The sequence below is a fragment of the Mesoplodon mirus genome, assembly GCF_964341445.2.
Source record: "Mesoplodon mirus genome assembly, chromosome: 2".
Classification (NCBI taxonomy): Eukaryota; Metazoa; Chordata; class Mammalia; order Artiodactyla; family Ziphiidae; genus Mesoplodon; species Mesoplodon mirus.
The window spans coordinates 29,424,959-29,444,801 of NC_138977.1; the positions used below are offsets into that span (position 1 = coordinate 29,424,959).

The 19,843-nt window shown below is 35.2% G+C and overlaps 1 protein-coding gene across 1 annotated transcript in view; it reads left to right on the forward strand.

Annotated features, from left to right (window-relative positions):
• The window catches only part of NAF1 (nuclear assembly factor 1 ribonucleoprotein), a 39,650-nt gene extending 21,288 nt beyond the window's left edge, over window positions 1–18,362 (forward strand). The window contains exons 5-8 of the mRNA XM_082641921.1: window positions 4,675–4,835; window positions 7,772–7,823; window positions 10,945–11,047; window positions 17,490–18,362. Coding sequence (XP_082498047.1) covers window positions 4,675–4,835; window positions 7,772–7,823; window positions 10,945–11,047; window positions 17,490–17,947 — 774 coding nt within the window. The 3' untranslated portion in view covers window positions 17,948–18,362. The remainder of the gene's footprint in view (window positions 1–4,674; window positions 4,836–7,771; window positions 7,824–10,944; window positions 11,048–17,489) is intronic.
• The last annotated feature ends 1,481 nt before the right edge of the window (window positions 18,363–19,843 follow it).

A 19,843-nucleotide genomic window follows, 5' to 3' on the forward strand; every position in this document is an offset into this window, starting at 1 on the left:
GAATATGTGTATCATCGAAAGGTTGGGTCCCTTTTAACGGCTTACTAATGGAACAACCCCACATGCTGCATGTCCAACCTTAAGAGGGAGGAAAGACCCCACATTTTACCCAGCAAATAACAATTCAGAGCAGTCAGCAGAGGATGTAAAACCGTCCAAGATCAAGAATGTAAATACCAACCAGGTGTTCTTTTTCTGGTAGCAGGGATGGAGTTATATTCACCTCGGGACTCTCCACTGTGTGTAGTACAGTCCTTTGTAAATTATACATGCTGAGTAAATATGTATTGAGTTGAAAACAAACAGGTAAGAAACCAGCTGCTATCTTTGGAGAAGCAACTTTCTGGGTTTAGTTTTTCCTAGATAAGCAACAGTTGGTGTCTTTTTTTGTTCGGAGAGATATAGTTTGTGTTTAATCAGAAAAAAGCATGTATTTTGAACTATGTTATTAGGTCAACTCACATAACTTTCCCTTTTCTATATGCCTTTTCCTGTTGTTCCATTCTAACACAAATTAGAAAGGGGTCAGGCTTTTATCAGGGTCCTGCTACCCTGCACTACCTACTTTTTAGGTCACCAGACTAATTTACCAAAGAGAAATGAGTCTCTTATGATTGCAGAGCAGTCAGCAGCAGAATTAATTGGGGTCTAGAGCTAATACTTTTTGGCAATACTTGAGAAAGTTTGCAAAGAGAAGAAAGACTTTTTAATATTGAAGGATGGTGCTGTGCTTTTCTCCCTTTCAAATACCTAGGCTTAGTACTTTTGTTTCAAGTATGGATCTCAGTGCTTTTGATTCAGAGGAAGAAGTACTGCAATACAGAACAAACCCTATTTACTGCTGGTGCCTTTGTAAGGGATTAGAGAGATTCTAGGGGCTTAGCCTTGGAGGCTGCTGAGAGAGAGAGGAGTGGAAGTGGGTGGAGACTGCTGGGGAGGGAGCTCTTCATGCACAGGCAGGCTGCTGTGCCTCCTCAGGGGAGACCAGGTAGCAGAGGCAAGGGAAATGTACTTCCTGCTCTTCTTGACTGAATTGAAACTGATCATTTCCATGATTCCTTTTATTTATGATTTTCATGACACTTCCTTTTTCTTTAATAGCTAACTTAGACAATTTCAATTTCAGTATACTCAACACTTCGCTAATTTTGAAAACCTCTGGACTTACATCTCTTATATCCCACAGTACATTTGAATTTCAGTCCTGAATAATATTAATACTCAGCCCTTCTGTCATTTGACCTTGGAACAAGTCAGATGAAAATATATTTACATCTTTAACTTTAGCTATGCGGTATAAGTCTAGAAAGAAAAATCTCTCTCCAAATTTTACATAGAACGCTTTGTAAATTCAAGAAGTGAGAAGTCTTTCTAAAATATTTGATTATAAATCTAAGCACCTTGAAATAATCCCCAAGATAATGGTGGAGGTGTGGAGGGTTGAGAGTATCAGTTAAACAAACCAGTGATCAGAAAATGAAATTGAATCTCTTAGATATTTAGCATATTTTATCCAGACACTAAATTCGTTTTACCTTTAATGTTAAACCTTTGCACATCCTTCCTTTTCCCTCTCTTCAATAACAATAATGATCAGCTACAGTGTCAAATATTTTGTGTATATTTTAAAATTCACTGAAACTCTGTAAGGAAGTGGAATTATCCCCATTTATTCAAAAATCACAATAGCTAAAAAGGAACAAAGTGGAGTTTACAACCCAGGTGGTCTGATTTTTGTTCCCCTTCCACCTCCCTCCCCCTTTCCCACTGATTTAAAGAGGGCAACCTCAGATTGGAATTTCTACTTTTGCACTTTAATCCTAATAATGATTAGTTCCTCTTGATAATTAGTGAATGGAATTGTATTTTTAATGTTGAGTTCTTTAATATTAGGAGATTTTTAAAAAGTGACCAACCTATATCACCTGTTATATCTATATAACTTGAATTTCTTTGCATTTAGTTTTGAGCATTTGTTCAAGCAGGTTTTGTTTTTGTTATTTTTTGTTTTACTTTTTAACAAATGAGAACTTTAACAATCAAAAATCAGCAACCGAGGATGTAATAAGATAGGTACTTTTAATGCAGTTGGTTTAAATTGGTCTAAGGTATTTGGAAAGTTATTTAGTAACTTACATCAAGAGTTTTAATAATAATCATGCTTTTGGCTCCAATAATTCCATCCCTTACAAATCAGTTTTCAGGAAATCTGAAGTACAGAGGTTTACAGATAAAGGTGTTCATTATGGGGCATCAGTTCTTATATTGAACAGATTGGAAGCTGTCTCAGTGTTCTACAATATAAGACAAATTAAATAAATTCTGCTAAATGTATAAAAGAGTGTTAAATTGCCACAGAAATTATGCTTATGAAGAATACATTTAACATGGAAAAACTTAAAGAAACTTCAGGTTTTAAAAGGGAGCAATAGATCAGTGGAACAGGATAGAAAACCCCGAAATAAACTCACACACTTATGGTCAATTAATTTACAACAGAAGAGGCAAGCATATTACAATGGAGAAAAGACAGTCTCTTCATTAAGTGGTGCTGGGAAAACTGGACAGCTAAATGTAAAAGAGTGAAATTAGAACATTCTATAACACGATATTACAAAAATAAACTCAAAATGGATTAAAGAGTTAAATGTAAGACAGGATACTATAAAACTCCTAAAGGAAAACATAGGCAGAACACTCTGGCATAAATTGCAGCAATATTTTTTTAGATCCATCTCCTAGAGTAATGGAAATAAAGGCAGAAATAAGCAAATGAGACCTAATTAAACTTAAAAGCTTTTGCACAGCAGAGGAAACTATAAACAAAAGAAAAGACAACCTACAGACTGGGAGAAAATATTTGCAGATGATGCTACCGATGGGATTAATTTCCAAAATAAACAAATAGCTCATACAGGTTAATATCAAAAAAAAAAACCCAAATAAACAACCCAATCAAAAAATGGGCAGAAGACCTAAATAGGCATTTTTCCAAAGAAGACATACAGATGGCTAATAGGCACATGAAAAGATGCTCAATATCTCTAATTATTAGAGAAATGCAAGTCAAAACTACAATGGGGTATCATCTCACACCAGTCAGAATAGCCATCATTAGAAAGTCTACAGATAATAAATGCTGGAGAGGGTGTGGAGTAAAGGGAACCCTCCTACACTGTTGGTGGGAATGTAAACTGGTGCAGCCATTATGGAGAACAGTATGGAGGTTCCTCAGTAATCTGAAAGTAGAGTTAGCATATGATCCAGCAATCCCACTACTGGGCATATATCCAGAGAACACTGTAAAAGATGCATACTTCCCAGTGTTCATAGCAGCACTATATTTACAGTAGCCAGGACATGGAAGCAACTTACATGTCCATTGACAGATGACTGGATAAACATGTGGTATATACATAGAATGGAATATTACTCAGCCATGAAAAAGAATGAAATAATGCCATTTGCAGCAACATCGATGGACCTAGAGATTGTCATAGTGAGTGCAGTAAGTCAGAGAAAGATAACTTGTATGATATTACTTACATGTGGAATCTAAAACAATGATATAAATGAGCTTATTTACAAAACAGAAATAGACTCGCAGACATAGAAAACAAATTTATGGTTACCAAAGGGGATAGTGGGGTGGGGCGAGATAAATTAGGAGTTTGGGATTAGCAGATACACAGTACTACTATATATAAAATAAACAAGGACCTACGGTATAGCACAGGGAACTGTACTCAACATCTTGTAATAATCTAATGGAAAAGAATCTGAAAAAGAGTACACACACACACACGTGTATTACTGAATAACTTTAATGTACACCTGAAACTAACACATTGTAAATTAACTATGCTTCAATTTTAAAAAATAGTTAAAACGGAGCAACATACAAAAGTATGATAGAGTCTCAAAAGAAAAAAAATATTAATAGGAAAAAGACTGGAAAAATCTACACTGATACCGATCATGGTCTAGTTTCTATAATGTACATTTGTTATCAGAAACATATTTAAAAACTCAGGCATATATATTGGGAAGAGTTTGAAATCAAGAGGCTCCCATTCATCATTTATAAAACATTTTCAAAATAAAATAATAGATATGCTAAAAGCAGTTCCTTTACATAAAAGTTAAAGGCTGTATGGTATCTTTGGTTTTTGAGAAATAAACAATTTCAAGTTCAAATCTACTTTACTACTTTTTGAATTAAAAAATGTCATTTAATATTATAAAAATGTTAACAACTCTATGGAAACAGAAGTGACTGAATCTAAAAGAATCTAAAAGTTCCATTTCATAAGATTTAAAATGACATTTTATTTCTCAAACGTTACCAACTGTAATTCTTTTGTTCATATCTTATAACTTAAATGAGCAATAACAAAAACAAAAATTTATTATTCGCGTCTAGTTGGTAGTTGGTACCACCAAAATGACTTAAATTTAGCAAGGAACAAACTTGTCACAGTTATTTTAGATTCATAGAAAGGAAATCTGGAATAAGCTAATGCATTTATGATCAAAATATGAAGGCTTTATGAGTACGCAGAAATGACTTAAACTTTTATTGGTTTTATATTGACAGCATTACCTTTGAAAACGTTTATCGGGTTTCTTTATTTTTCAGTGAAAGGAGAACTTTATGTTTCTTCTCTTTCATAGATATTTGAGATATTTGGACCTGTTGCGCATCCATTTTATGTGTTACGGTTTAATTCTTCAGAGCACGTTGAGAATAACGGTATTAAAATAAAGGACACTATGTATTTTGCTCCATCAATGAAAGACTTCACCCAGTATATATTCACAGAAAATCTTAAACAGTAAGTACTTTATTGGCATGCTATTTCTTTGCTTATCTAATGTTTATGTTTTAGGAGTAATTCTCAGTGATATAGTTTCTTGTAGTTAAAATGGTATCTATCTAACAAAGAGTTCATTTGTCTTCCTGGTAACATCTCTGAAACCTACAATTGTTATCAGACTTTATAGGTCGAGATCATTTGTATCTTTTGCCCAAAATGACATGATCAACTAGTGTGAGCATGTTTGGGCCATATGCATTTTGTCAATTTTAATTCATTATTTTTTCCATTATATACCTTCTTTCATATATATGCTACTTTACTATTAGTATTATAATTTTTTTAAAAAATACTTTTCCATTTTAAATAAAAATTTCTTTGGATTACATTCATAGGCTTCACTATTTAATGAAACTATAATTCTTAAGAAGAAAAAAGCAAATGAGTAAATTTCAGGTTGCTTATAAATTGTAAACTTAATAGAAGAGAGAACTAAAATGTGTGTTGTGTATCAAGCCATGGTTAACAGGGTTGACTTCACCAGCAAACCAATGGTCTCCCTTCTGTCTGGATGCTATATGAAATATGCTATATGATGCCTGTGGCATGTGTCTGATAATATTTCTGTTCCCACCGATGAGCTGTATATTTGCCAGCTGTAAACTATGTTGCCAGGTGTTAGCTGTAGGGCTATTTATATCAGTTAGGTTTTTTATTATAATTAAATAATTAAAATTTGCACAAACCAGTGACATATGAATTCAAGTAGAATAGTGTTTTCTATAAACATAAGTTAAATGCTTTGGAAAGATGTAATGAATATGAGCCAATAAAAGTATTGCCCAGTTAGGGGCGGAAGAAAAGACCTCAAGGGATTGGCAGAGAGTAGATCTTAAATCTGAAAAGACTTTGCACTCAGTTTGTCACAAAGGTCCCTTTGAAATCTAGCTGTCTTTCAGTTGGAAACTTGAAATACAGGTGAAGCATTAGGGGTGTGGTTTTTGCAGGAGCTAACAGTGAGTAGTAACCCTGGTGCTTGTCAAACCCTGGTGCCAGTCCCAGCTGCAGGCCACGAGAAGGCCTCTCTACCACCTACATATTAAATCCAGTCTGAGTTTCAGTTATTGGAAATAATCTCTGAAATGAGATGAACATTTTATTCCTGATAATTGATTAAACTCATGTTTAAGAATCCACACGATTATCTGAAGGAACTTAAAGTGTTCTTCAGGTTGCATAAGGTTAGTTTTTCTAAACGTTGACAAGAAAGGTGAATTAAATAGACAACAAAGTCATAAAGGTTTTAGTATGTTTTAAAATCATGCCTTAAATAATTATCATTTCATTCTGTTTGAATATTAGGCTCTTGCTCTGGATGTGCCATATATTTAGCTTTTAACAGATAAAATATTTTAGCTAAAAATAGATAGGTTGAAAAGATTTTCTGAAGATGTTTTTACATAGATTTAGAAGCAGTCTTTGTACTGATTTGCAAACAAGAATTTTGTCCTAGAAAGAAAGAACAAGAAACTAAAGAATTGGGAAATTGAGCCCACCCTGCAGAAACCCAGCCTGACAAAGACTTCTGTTCTAGACTGCATTTTTTGCGTCAGTCATGGGGACTCCTTTGCCTTTGAGGTGCAGAAGTTTAGCTTCTCTCCAGCTTACCTTTTTCTAGTAAGGCTATTTTAATCTTAGCTTCCCATGAACTTAGTCTTTTGTTAAAGATGCTGTTTGAAATGTTGCTTGATCTTTTCTATAGTAGATTTTGATTTTCTGTGGTGATACCCTTCTTGGGGAGCTTTTACCATTTACATCTTTAAGATTCCACACTAAGGGCACTGCAGGCCATCAGATGGTATCCATACAAAAAGGAGTTCTGGAGCTATGATAAATGCATGGGTGTAAGATGATAATTAAAAGCAGAAAAATCATTGATATAAATTGTATATAATGTCAAAATTCTGAATTAAAATTTTAGAGCAAACTTAATGATTTCATGTCGTGCCAGCCCACAGACATCTATAAATTGATTTTAATGGATGGTGGATTAATGGATTAATTATTTTAATGAATTAATTCCTGAGAATCTTCCATTTATTTTTGAGATTTGGTTTCAAGCAGGGAGGACAAAATCTACTCCCAATACCTTGTAATATTTTAATGTAATTGAATAACAAATATTGTCAAACTCTGAAAGCAAGAAGATTAACCAGATAAGAGTAAAAATGAGGTTTCAGAAATTATAATTGTACTTATAATAGATGTACGTGCTTTTGTTGGTCATAGAGTGTAAAACTTTCCACCAAAAGTAGTTAATGCTTGTGATGATACTGTCCTCAGGGTCTCCAAAGCTCCTCCTCCTCCCCAGACTAGACGCCCTTTGTCTCACCCTCTCTTCTTTGAGAGTCAGTCTTAGAGCAAGCCTTGGTTACTCAGGGAGGATCGCTGATATTCCTCAGGTAAATCGAGGAAGAAGAATCTCATGTTGTGATCTCTGTTGTTGAACCTGTAAAGTCTTAGGCAAGGGAATGCCTCATATTCATTTTTGTGTCCTTGGCACCTGGAACAGCATTTTGACCTTGTGGTACTGGTTAAGCATCTGTTGAAGGAAGTTTATGAGCTGAGCTCAGGTATCATGAAACTATCAGTCAAAGTCAGAGCATCTGGAGCTACTTAGGAACTGCAGAACCACTTTGCCGTGCACAACACAGCCTCGGCTTCTCATTCTGATTCCCCACTCCTAATATTTACATGTGCCTTTCCCACATCTTCTTAAATGAGGTAAAGAACACAAAAATGAGCCTTTATTCTTTGCTCTTATTTTCATATATATTGCAAATTAAGATTAAGCTTAGGTCTTCTACTTTATTATTTTCCATACTATTAGGTTATAAGCACTTAACAAAATCTTAGTAAGTACCTTGACCCTTTGACCTTTGTTTTCCCCCTAGGGATAGGGGATCAGATGCATCATGGAAGAATGATCAAGAACCACCACCAGAGGTACACGTATAAGTCTTTTTACACAGTATTTGAGAGAGGAAGGTAGGACTCGATCTTATAAATCCGTCATTCTTGGCCTGAAGGAGGTCCTCAAGGCTGCTCACCAGTCACACTGCCTTTTGCCAGCCTATGTGCTTTCCCCTGTCCCAGATGGCTTTTATACCGCCCAGCGTTTGTGATCATTTCAGGAAAAAATGTTTTCAGTCACATTTTAATAATTATCAGCATATCATTTTCCTTAAAATGTCCTATTTTTATCAATTTCGTTGAGGCCTGGCAAAGGCAGACTTGTCATTATTAAAAAAAAGTTTTTTTCTTTAGTAAGTTCACCATATGGGACGTGATTATACACCATCACATTTACTGATGGTGCTTTTAATAAGCTGCCTTTCTTTTGGAGGTACAAAATCATTACAGTCTACCTACTTCTCCATCTTTTACAGTATAATTACCTCCCTAAAAAGAGTGTTCTTGTATTTCTTTCTTAAATCCATGCCAGCAAGACTATTTTTATGTCTCAAAGTAGCTTGATATATATGGTCTTCAAGTTATTAAAATACGAAAATTACAGCAGTGAGTTATACATTTATTAAAATAGTGTGAATTTATACAGTATAAAAGAAAAATGTAATTATTATAAGTGGGAGTTTTTAAATGTGCTCAGTAGTTCTGATGAAGTTGCTCAGTTTTGTAAATTCTTGGTATTTTAGATTCAATTTTGGTCATTTTAGATGGTCTCAAACAGTGCTGAAGGTTCATGGTCTATGTTAATTTCTGATTTTGCTGGAGCATGAGTCAGGGAGTGCCCACTTACATAGTCACTTAATCAGTGAGCAGTCCTAGTTTAGTATCCACACTGCCATGGGATTATGTTTTCTGATTTGTGTCATGTGTACATGTGATTTCCACTAAGACCCTGAAGATTCACTTAATGTTCTTAGTTATGTTCAGGACATCTTAAAAGTATTTGGGGATTCACAAAGGTCTTGAAACATATTTCTTGTGAAATCCAGATATTCTAATACATCCCTGTTGTTTTAGACCTAAGCATTAAAGTTGTTAATTATGGAATTGTTAATAGTTTATAAAATTGGTTTGATTGGGTTAATTTTAAAATTAAATCACAACATAGTTCATGGGAATTGTTTTCTCCAAGTAGTCGACTGGATGTCTCTATTTCCGTAATATGAGAAACTCTGCGATTCTAAATTTTATAATGATCAGATTTTGTAGTATAGGATTATTGCCTGGTCTTAATTGTAGACTAGAATTTGGAATTTGCGGGGTTTGAACTTAAAAAAAAAAATCGTGCCCTGAAAATAGGAAATACTGAACTGGGATAAAGGAGCATAATAGTGAATACATCTTACTCATCTCCACATCCGTTTCTAACATGAATACATAATTTGAGTTGAATAAATGTGTTCAGTGAATGCAAATTTAATTTATAAGAAAAATGTGAATTTTTCTCTGATTTTGTGAGGTGGTAGCAAAATATTGCCAAAGTAGTCGCTCTAAAATAAACTATTGCCAGCTAAGATCCTTTAATACCTCCCTCCTGCTTTTTTTTTTTCTTAACATCTTTATTAGAGTATAATTGCTTTACAATGGTGTCCTCCTGCTTTTTAGGATAATGCCTAAATTATCCTATTATTTAAACTGGCCCCATAAGGGTCTTTATTAACTTCTCCACTTTCATCATCTCAAAGTTTGCTGTGTAAGAAGCTTTCGCTTTGCCTTAGAGAACCATTTGTACTTCTCTAATATATGGTGCTTTTGCACGTATCCCCCACCCACCAAAAGCTTCCTTCCCCTTGTTCATTGCTGACTCATCATCAGAGATTCATCCTGGGTCTCCTGTATCAAGTCTTCCTTGCCCTCTTTCCTCTTTCTGTAGCCCCATAATCCCAGAGCACTGTCATAGCACTTGTTTATTGGCTTATTTATCTGTTTTCTCATTTGAACCGTTTCAGAGAAAGCAGTGTCTTCCATCTGATCTCAGTACTTTCTAGTGTCTGGCTCAATACCAAATCTAACGTGAGCTTAAAATTTTTAGTACATTAAAGATCAGTAATAGAAGATCATGTGTTTCAAGGTACTAAAATTAGTTGATGTTTTTGAATTTGATTATAGATTCTGAGGCAGATCAGCTCTTGGTTCATGGAAGATTCAATCTAGAATATATTTCAGCAAGATCATGCTGAAAATCCCATACAGAACCTTTCTTATGTATTTTATTTCTTCCTTTTAATTAGGGACGACATGTATACACAGTGACCCTGCTTTTGTATTTTTTAACAAAACATAGTAATTATTTTCTGAAATTAATAAGATAGTAAAATACCTGAATTCCAAGAAATCATAGAAGTTATACATAGCTAACAGGTCTTGGTTTTTGGTAGGCTGTAACAGTGGATCCCAATTCTTAGTGACATCTGAATTTTCCCTCTTGTAATTTAAAATGATTTCTTCTTGGAAGTTGAGTCATTCATGTATCTACTTATCAAAGACTTTTCCTACGGTCCTATCCAAAGAGCATCCTAGTGATTTTCCCCACCCTTACTTTGCCTTATTATTTATTTATATCCCTTACTATACCTCACATTGTATTATTAAAATAATTAATCTCTATAAAGTGTTTAAAACAGTGCCTGGCATATAATGGGTGTGTGTAAATTTTTGAATGATGAAGGGTATAACATTCACTTCCATTTTTATATTAGATCTGATAATTTATGTATTTGCTTATTCCTCACTACTCCTGTCTTTCGAATTGGTTGGCAGCTGGCACTCTGATGAATCGTGACTCTAAGCTGGCAGTCAGATTTCTAGCTAGGGAATACTCGTATCTGAAGGGTGTTTAAGATCAGCATTTTAAAGTTACCTATCTGAAACTTCCTAGGAATTCAAAACAAAACAATATAAAAAAATCTTCAGTACTCATCTTCTGTGTTAGAGTCATTAGGCATTTATCAGAAAATATTTTTCTATCATATCTGATTTGAATATTACTGGTAAATATTAAGTATTGAAAAGGGTAACTTTTCTGTCAGGGTCACTGTTAAATATATACCATTGAATTGGTAAATGCATGTGACATAAATCTATTTTTCTGTGCAAGGCCTTAGATTTCAGTGATGATGAAAAGGAAAAAGAAGCCAAACAGAGAAAAAAATCTCAGATTCAAGGCCGCAAGAAATTCAGATCTGAATTTAATGAACCAGGTGAGTTAAATGTAATATATAGTCATTTTTTCATCTTCATTTACATCTATATAAGTTCCTCAGTAATAAAACTGAGGGAAACATCTGGGGGTCTTCTCTTTATGCTCTGGCATCTGGCTAACATTGGAGGCATTACACACAGCATGCGATGTGGTGGGAGAGTCACAGGGGATATTCATCGGTGGTTTTTCAGGCTCATGGATGTAAAAATGGCTCCTAGGGGTAAAAGGCAAACTAAGCCTTGGTAGAATCATTTGTACTCATCAGTACTTTTTTTCTTTTCTTTTTTTTTTTTTAGAAAGCTGTTTGCTTCCATTTTTAGAATTAAATGATGTGGTGCTTAAGCTAAAGTCAAGGTGTTTTATTTCCTGTTGACATAATGCAATCACAGAAGAAAGTCTTCATGTTGCCTTTTTATATCCACATCCACTTCCCTCTTCCTCAGCTCCTGACAGCCACTGATCTGTGGGCCATTTCTGTGATATATTTTGGCCTGTCAAGGATGGTTATATAAATTAGTGATTGGGTTTTGTCACTGAGCACCATTTTCTGGAAATCATCTAGATTGTTGTATGTATCAAGTTTCTTTTCATTCCAGGGTAATATTCTGTGGTGTGAATATACCACAGGTGGTTTAACCATGCATCCAGTGAAAGACATTTGGGTTGTTTACAGTTTGGGGTTTTATGAAGAAAGCTGCTTTATACGTTTGTGCACAGATTTTTATGTGAACACAGATTTTCACATTTTTCTGGGATAAATGTCCAAGAGTACAGTTGGGTTATATGGTACCGTTGCAAGTGGACAACTTTGGGGTCAGGGGCACTGACACACACACACCCCAATGTAGTTGAAAATCTGTGTATAACTTATAGTTGGTCCTCTGTATCCGCAGTTATGCATCTGTGGATTCAGCCAACCCTGGATAGTATAGTATGTATTTATTGAGAAAAATCTGCTTATAAGTGGACCTGTGCAGCTCAAACACATGTTATTTAAAGGGTCCACTGTAGTTGCATGTTTAGTTTCTTGAGAAACTGCCATACTGTTTTTCGTGTGGCTTTACCACTTTATGTTCCTATCACCAGTGTATGTATGAGTGGCCCAGTTTGTCTGCATTCTCACTAGCATTTGGTATTGTCATTATTTTTTATTTTAGCCATTCTGATAGGTATGTAATGATATGTAATTGTGATTTTTAACTTGTATTTTCCTAATGGCTAATGATATTGAACAGCTTTCCATGAGCTCATTTGCTATCTGTGTATCTCTTCAATGATGTATTTGTTCATGTCTTTTGCCCATTTTCTAATTGTATTTCTGTGTTTTACTCTTGAGTTATGAAAGTTTGTACATAATTTCTTCCAGTCTATAGCTTGTGTTTTCATCCTCATAAAAGGATCTTTTGAAGAACAAAAATTTTTTATTTTGATGAAGCCCAGTTTATCTGCTTTGCTTTTATAGAGTCTGAGAATTTCTTTCCTAGACCTACATCCTAAAGATTTTCTCTTTTTTTTTCTGAAACTTTTCAAAATTATTTTAGCTATTTTAGTTCCTTTGCCTTTCCATATGAATTTGAGAATAAACTTCCCTATATTGACAAAGTCTTGCCAGGATTTTGATAGGAATTGGGTTAAACCTGTATGTTGGTTTGGAGAGAATTGACATCTTAACTGTATTGAGTCTTCCATTCCACAAACATGGTATACATCACCATTAATTTAGATCTCTTTAATTTCTTTCACCAACATTATGTAGTTTTCAGAATGCGAGTCCTGTACATTTTTTTGTTAGATATACACCTGAGTATTTCATTTTTTGGGAATCATTATAAATGGTGTTGCATTTTTAAATTCGTGTTCGTGTGTTCATTTCTAGAATACAGAAATACAATTACTGTTTGTATGTTTAGCTTGTGTCTTGTGAGCTTGCTGAACTCACTAGTTCTAGGGGTTTCTCCCTTGAGATTTTCAATGTAGACAATTATGTCAATGGCAGATAAGAACAATGCCCCCCCCAAGTCTGTATGCATATTTAGCTCTGTTTCTCACCATTACTATCTATAACTTGTGGCACTATATTGAGTAAATATGTTTTGTTCCTGATCATAGAAGAAAACATTCAGTCTTTCACTATTAAGTATAATGTTAGGTGTAGGGGTACTGTAGATGTCCTTTATCAAGTTGAGGAAGTTTCTGTCCAGTTCTGTTTTCCCTGAGCTTTTTTTCATAATCATGAATTTTGTCAAAATTTTAAATTCTGACAATTGTTTTTCTGCATTGATAAGATCACATGACCTTTTCATTACCTTGTTAATAAAGTAGATTACATTGGTTTTAGAATATTGAATGAGCATCATGGGAATAAACCGTGCTTTGTATATGTTGTTGCATTTTGCTCATATTTTGATAAGGATTTTTATGTTTATATTCATGAGGAATATTGGTCTTTCTTTCTCTTTCTTCCTTCCTTCCTTTTCTTTCTTTCTTTCTTTTCTTTTTTTCTTTCTTTCTTTCCTTCTTTCTTACTTTCTTTTTCTCCCTCTCTCTCTCTCTCTCCTTCTCTCTCTCTCTCTCTCTCTCTCTCTCTCTCTGTCCCTCTCATTTTTTTTTTACCTGGTTTTGATGTCAGCAGAAGATTTCTACTAGCTTCATAAAATGACTTGGGAATTTTTTTTATTATTATTTTTTTGAAAACATTTTGTAGATTTGGTGTTAATTGTTTAAATGTTTGGTAAAAAGTCTCCAGTGAATCACCTCAGCCTGGAGTTATCTTTTTTTGGGAGACTTTTAATTACAAGTTCAATTTCCTTAATAGTGATATCTTTTTCACATTGGATAGATTATAGTAGGTTGTGTTTTTCAAGGAATTGGTCCATTTCATCTAATTTGTCAAGTAATATGTGTAGAGTTGTTTACAATATTGCCTTAACATCCTTTTGATGTCTTTCCTGATATTGATCGTTTGTGTCTTCTATTTCTTTGTCAGTTTTGCCTAGAGGATTGCCAATTATGTTGCTTTTTCACAGAGCCGGTTCTTTATGTCATTTAATTTTCTTTATTTTTCTATTTGCAGTTTCATTCTTTCAGCTCTTTATCATTAACTTTCTGCTGCTTGCTTTGGGTTTATTTTGTTCTGGTTTTTCTAGGTTCTTGAGGTGGGAGCTTATTTATTTAAGACTTTACTGCTTAAACTTGTTCCACAGATTTTGGTGTGTTTTATTTATTGTGATTTAGCTTAATGTTCCTTTGTTTTTATTTACCTTGCGACATCCTCTTTGACCAATGGATTATTTAGAAGAGTATTATTTACTTTCCAAGTGTTTGGAGATTTTTCTGTAATCTTTCTGTTATTGATTTCTATTTTTGATTCCATTGTGGGTTGAGAACACAATCTGTATGATTTCAATTCTACATTTTTAAAAAAGTTTTATTGAATATGCTCTATCTAGGAATATGATTTTGGGCAGTTGAAAGTAATGTGTATTTTGCTGTTGTGTGGTGGAGTGTTCTATAAATGTCAATTAGATCTTGTTAGTTGATGGTGGTATTGAAATTTTCTCTAGCCTTAGTGATTTTCTGTATAGCTGTTTTGTCAGTTGTTGAGAGAGAGAATGTGGTTGGGGCATGCATATTTAGGATTACTATATTTTCTTGGTAGATGACCCCTTTATCATTATAAAATGTCCCAGTCTTTGCTCTGAAGCCTGTTTTATCTGCTATTAATGTATATAATCCTTCTTTCTTTTGATTAATGTTTGCATATTGTAGCTTGTTCCATCCTTTTACTTTCAACATGACTGGATCATCTGAAATGTTTCTTGTAGATTGTAGTTATGTTTTGTAATCCACTCTGTCAACTTCTGTGTTTTAATTGGTATATTTAGACCATTTATATTTAATGTAATTATTGATATGTTAGGGCCTTAAATCTGTGTTTTTCTGTATTCTCTCTAGTTTTTATTTCTCTGTTGTCTTTTTTCTGCCTGCTTGTGGTTACTGTAACATTTTTTAGAATTCCATTTGCATTTATCTGTGGTGTGGATTGTATCAGTTAGTATGGTTTTCTTTCAATGGTTGCTTTAGGTCTTAAATTTTATATACATAAGTTATCACAATCTGCTGTTGTCATTTTACCAGTCTGAGTGCAGTGTAGAAACCTTGCCTCTCTATATGTCCCTTTATTTTCCCTTGTTAATAATATAAATTGCTTTAATGTTTCCTATACAGTAAGAATCACATTAGTGGTTATAATTTTTGTTCCAGCCATCAAACAAAATTTAGAAGACTCAGTCACAGAAGGAAATTCTCTTGTATTTACTCCTGTTTTTGCTTACTGTGTTCTTCTTTCCTTCCGGATGTCTTACGGTCTTTTCTTTTATTGTTTCTGTTTAGAGAACTTGCTTTAGTCATTCTATTAGGGTAGGTCTGCTGGAGATAAATTCTTAGCTTTTCTTCGTCTGAGAAAGTCTTTGATTTCCCTTTTTCCTGAGGATGTTTTCACTCAGTATAGAATTCTAGATTGCCAGTTTTCTTTTAGCACTTGAAAAATGTTGTGCCACTTCTTTCTGGCCTCCATGGTTTCTGATGAGACATCTACTGTCATTCAAATTGTTTTTTTCATGTGGGTAAGGTATCATTTCTCTCTTCCTCTGCTTTCATCTTCTTTCTTTGTTTTTAGTTTTTAAAAGTTTGTGATGTTTCTTGGTGTAGACTTCTTTGGGTTTATCCTGACTGAGATCCATTTAGCTTTTTGAATCTGTGGGTTTATGTCTTTTTCCAAATTTGAGAAGTGTTCAGTCATTATTTCTTGAAGTACATCTTCTCCCTCATTTTTCTTCTCCTTTCCTTTTAGGATTCTGAAGATGTAAATATTAGTTATTTTGTTATAGTCCCACAGATCCCTGAAGCTCTCTCTTCATTTTTCCCCAGTTTATTTCCTTTCTTCTTTTCAGACTAGATACTTTTTGTTGTTCTATCTTCTTTCTTCTGTCCCTTCATTCTACTGTTGAACGCTCCCTTCAGTTTTTAATTTTGATTATTAAATTTTCAGTTCTGAAATTTATTTTTCTTCTTTGTATTTTTTTTTTTTTTTTTGCTGAGGCTTTCTATTTTTTACTTGTTTCAGTGTGTTCCTAATTTTTTATTGAAGTGTTTTTATGATGACTACTTAAAAACATTTCTCTGATATTTCTAACATCTATCTTTGTCTTCTTGATGTTGGCCTCAATTAGTTTCCCTTTTTCATTGAGTTTCAAATCTTTGTGGTTCTAGGTATGATGAGTGGTTTTTAATTGAAACGTGGACATATTAGTTATTATGCTGTTTTTGTTTTTAAAACTGTTCTGGCGGGGAAAGGAGGGAGGTTGCGTTATTATTATTACTACCAGGTGGGGATAGGAGTTAAGCTTTTGTTTATAACTTCTGTTGACATCTGAAGCCAGGGGTGAATCATTACTGCTGCATACGGGCAGGCCTCCTCTTGTGTCTGGTGGGGGTAAGAGTGCTTCCGGGCAGGCCTCCTTTTGTGTCTGGTGGGGGTAAGAGTGCCACGTTACTGCTCCTGACACCATGGGGGATGGCCTCGTTATGCTGGGCACTGATGAAAGTCCTGGCTCTCCTAGGTTTTCTCTGACTCCACCCCAAGTACAGGAAGTGGAGGAACACTGTGTTACTGCTCTTGGAAATGCAAGTCCAGGTTCCCCATGAGGTCTCCACTGTCTTTGAGGGGAGGCTGGGAACTGGCTCCCTGCTCAGCCTCTTCTGACCACCCTGGTTGGGAGGGCTAGCCAGGCCCCTTACTCAGCCTTTGAGAGTGTGAGTGAGGTTCCTGTCCAGTTTTCTCTGTGGTGTTTGGCTGAAATCAACTGGTTATTGTCTCAAAGTTTTGTCTTGCTTTCCGTTTCCTGATCTCTAGCCTTTTGGATTCATTTAAAATTGATAATTTTAAGCCTTATAAAACTGTAATTACTGTAAGGTATACTGGAAGTTAAAGAAGACATTATTGAAATTTTAAACAGTGTTTTTTTGTTCTTTCTTACTAGGGGCATAGAAGCCTCTAGCGGTATTCTTTTATTATTTATTTTTTAATTTATTTTTATATTTTATTTTTTGGCTGCGTTGGGTCTTCATTTCTGTGCGAGGGCTTTCTCTAGTTGCAGCAAGCGGGGACCGCTCTTCATTGCGGTGCGTGGGCCTCTTCACTATCGCGGCCTCTCTTGTTGCGGAGCACAGGCTCCAGACGCGCGGGCTTAGTAGTTGCGGCTCATGGGCCCAGTTGCTCTGCAGCATGTGGGACCTTCCCAGACCAGGGCTCGAACCCGTGTCCCCTGCATTAGCAGGCAGATTCTCAACCACTGTGCCACCAGGGAAGCCCCTAAACAGTGTTTTTTGATATATTAAAGTTAATTTTAATTTTGTTTTTATGCTTTTTTTCCCCAAAGGTGAAGAGTTTGCAGAAGTACATCAGAATTGGAATGTTCATAACTCTGCTTCAGAGCCTTCAAAAGGATATCACAGCAGAGAATTCACACGAGGGTTTTCCTGGGGCAGATATCCTCGGTCTTGTCCTGGCAGGCCCCCACCTCCACAGTTTTATAACTCAGAGCACATGGTATCTCAGGAGACTTCAGGATTTCCACCCCAGAGACAGGATGGCCCTATGATGCCACAGTATCCCTTCCCTCCTCCCGGGTTTGACATGCGTAACTTCTCACTCCCTCCCCCTCCACCACCCCCGCTGCCTGCACCTGCAAACATGGGCTGGGCTGCCCCTACTGTGGCGCCTCACCAGTTAATTCCCCTACCGTACTCCCTCCCCCCACCTCCGCCCCCCCCACCTCTGCCTCCCCCCTCCTCTTCTATAGATAGTAATGCTTCTCATTTTGGTCCTTACTATTAGGTGGATGTATGCATTTCCTGAGAAATGTGGACTTTATATATATATATACACACACGCACACACACATATATATAGGAAGGATTTTTTTTTTAAAGAGATTATGTAGCTAGATTTTTAAAACATTGTAAATTATTAAATGGTTCCTTCAGTTGTAAGTTGATATATATTGTAATCTTTGTGAAATTGTATTCATGAAAATTTAACATTAAACTTGGGGGGATCCAATTATGTGTTATTAAAACTTTGAACACCACCCAGTTAAACAGTATGTGTAGATCTAATAATAATAGATCTGGAGCAACTTTCATCATGGATTAAAATGTACTGAGCATATTGATTATGTTTTTGGTATATCTGAAAATAAGATGTTAAGTCCTATTGAGAGTCTTTAAAATAAACTATTTTTATAAACTTATACTTTGAAAATTGATTTTCATTGTAAATGCAGTTTACTAATAAACGTAAATGTCCTAACTTTTTTTTTTTTTTAAGTAAGTGAAGGGTACAAAGAAGAAAAGCCTTACCTCTTGGCAGAAGCCATGTCTATAATTAAAGTTAATATTTATTTATTTTGCACAGGCAGGCTTTCCATTATCTATGCAAATTTCCATTATTTGGGCATGATCCAGTAGGCTTTACTGTTTAACCACGTAAAGAGACACAAGGATTATTCACAATAAAATATGTTATTTATTCACAGTAACATGTATTTACTGCCACACTAGGAGACTGTGTCTTCCATATCTGTTTCCCAGATTCTCGGATGCCTGGCACAGACTAAGTACTTAATAAATATCTATTGAACGACAGACTGAATTTAGAGTTTTTAATTAAATGACCAGTGAGTATTATTTTACATGATTCATGTACTCATGAAACATAAACGTAAGGAAATTAGAGAATTTGAGAGATAGAAGAGGCCTTGGGAATAGCCAAAACTAGTCCTAATTTAATAAGTATGGAGCAACCTGACTAGGGACTCCAGGGAAGTTAAGTCACTAAGGTTGCCAGTGAGGTGGCAAGGAGTTAAACCTAGTTCTCATCCTCAGACCAGCACTTTCTACTAAATTGGTGTTTTTCAATCTTTTGTTCCTTGACACTCTTACAAAATAGTACTTGTATGCACATTGGGGTAATCTGCTAATGTATCACAAGCCCCTGTACTCTGGTTGCACTGAGACCCCACTTCGCCTCCCTGTGGGCTGAGGAGACTCTTTTCAGGGTTACTGGGTAATAAGATGAGAGGTTCTTGCTCTGGTAGTACCTTGGCTTTATCATGTTGTGCTTTATATTTCTTTCTTGAAACATTACTGCAGCTTCTCTTTAGGAGTTGCCTTCATAGATTATGGCACAGTCTTCTGGTTGGTGGAATATTGTAAGAGTTACGTGAGATTATATCTAAGAACACTAAGAAAACCCCAAAACTTCTTTATAAAAATGGGAAGAGTGAGATGTTGCCATCCAGTTACAGCAAATCAGTAAGCTGTTATAATCACCATGGCATTTAGAAAATCTTTAGACCTCTGTCCAAAAGTAGTCAGTAGATATTTGACAGTAGTTATTTAATATCTGAAGAAACTTAGAGCTGAACCATACCATTTGATTTCTGGTTTCAATTAAGCTGCTACCTTAAACACTTAGATCCAACTTGCCTTCCTCTCTATACTTAATTCAAGGCTTTTGAAACTTCAAAAATCACTTGAGTTTTGGATGGTTTGTTAAAAGTGCACATTCTTGGACTTTATCCCCAGATTCAAATTCAGTATATCTGAGATGAGACCTAGGAAACCACTTGTAACAGGTACCTGCAGGTGATGAATCTCAGGATTTCCTCTGTATAGATTTCAGGGTAGATGTATCTACTCCAGCTTCTCGGCCCTTCACTCAGGGACTAAA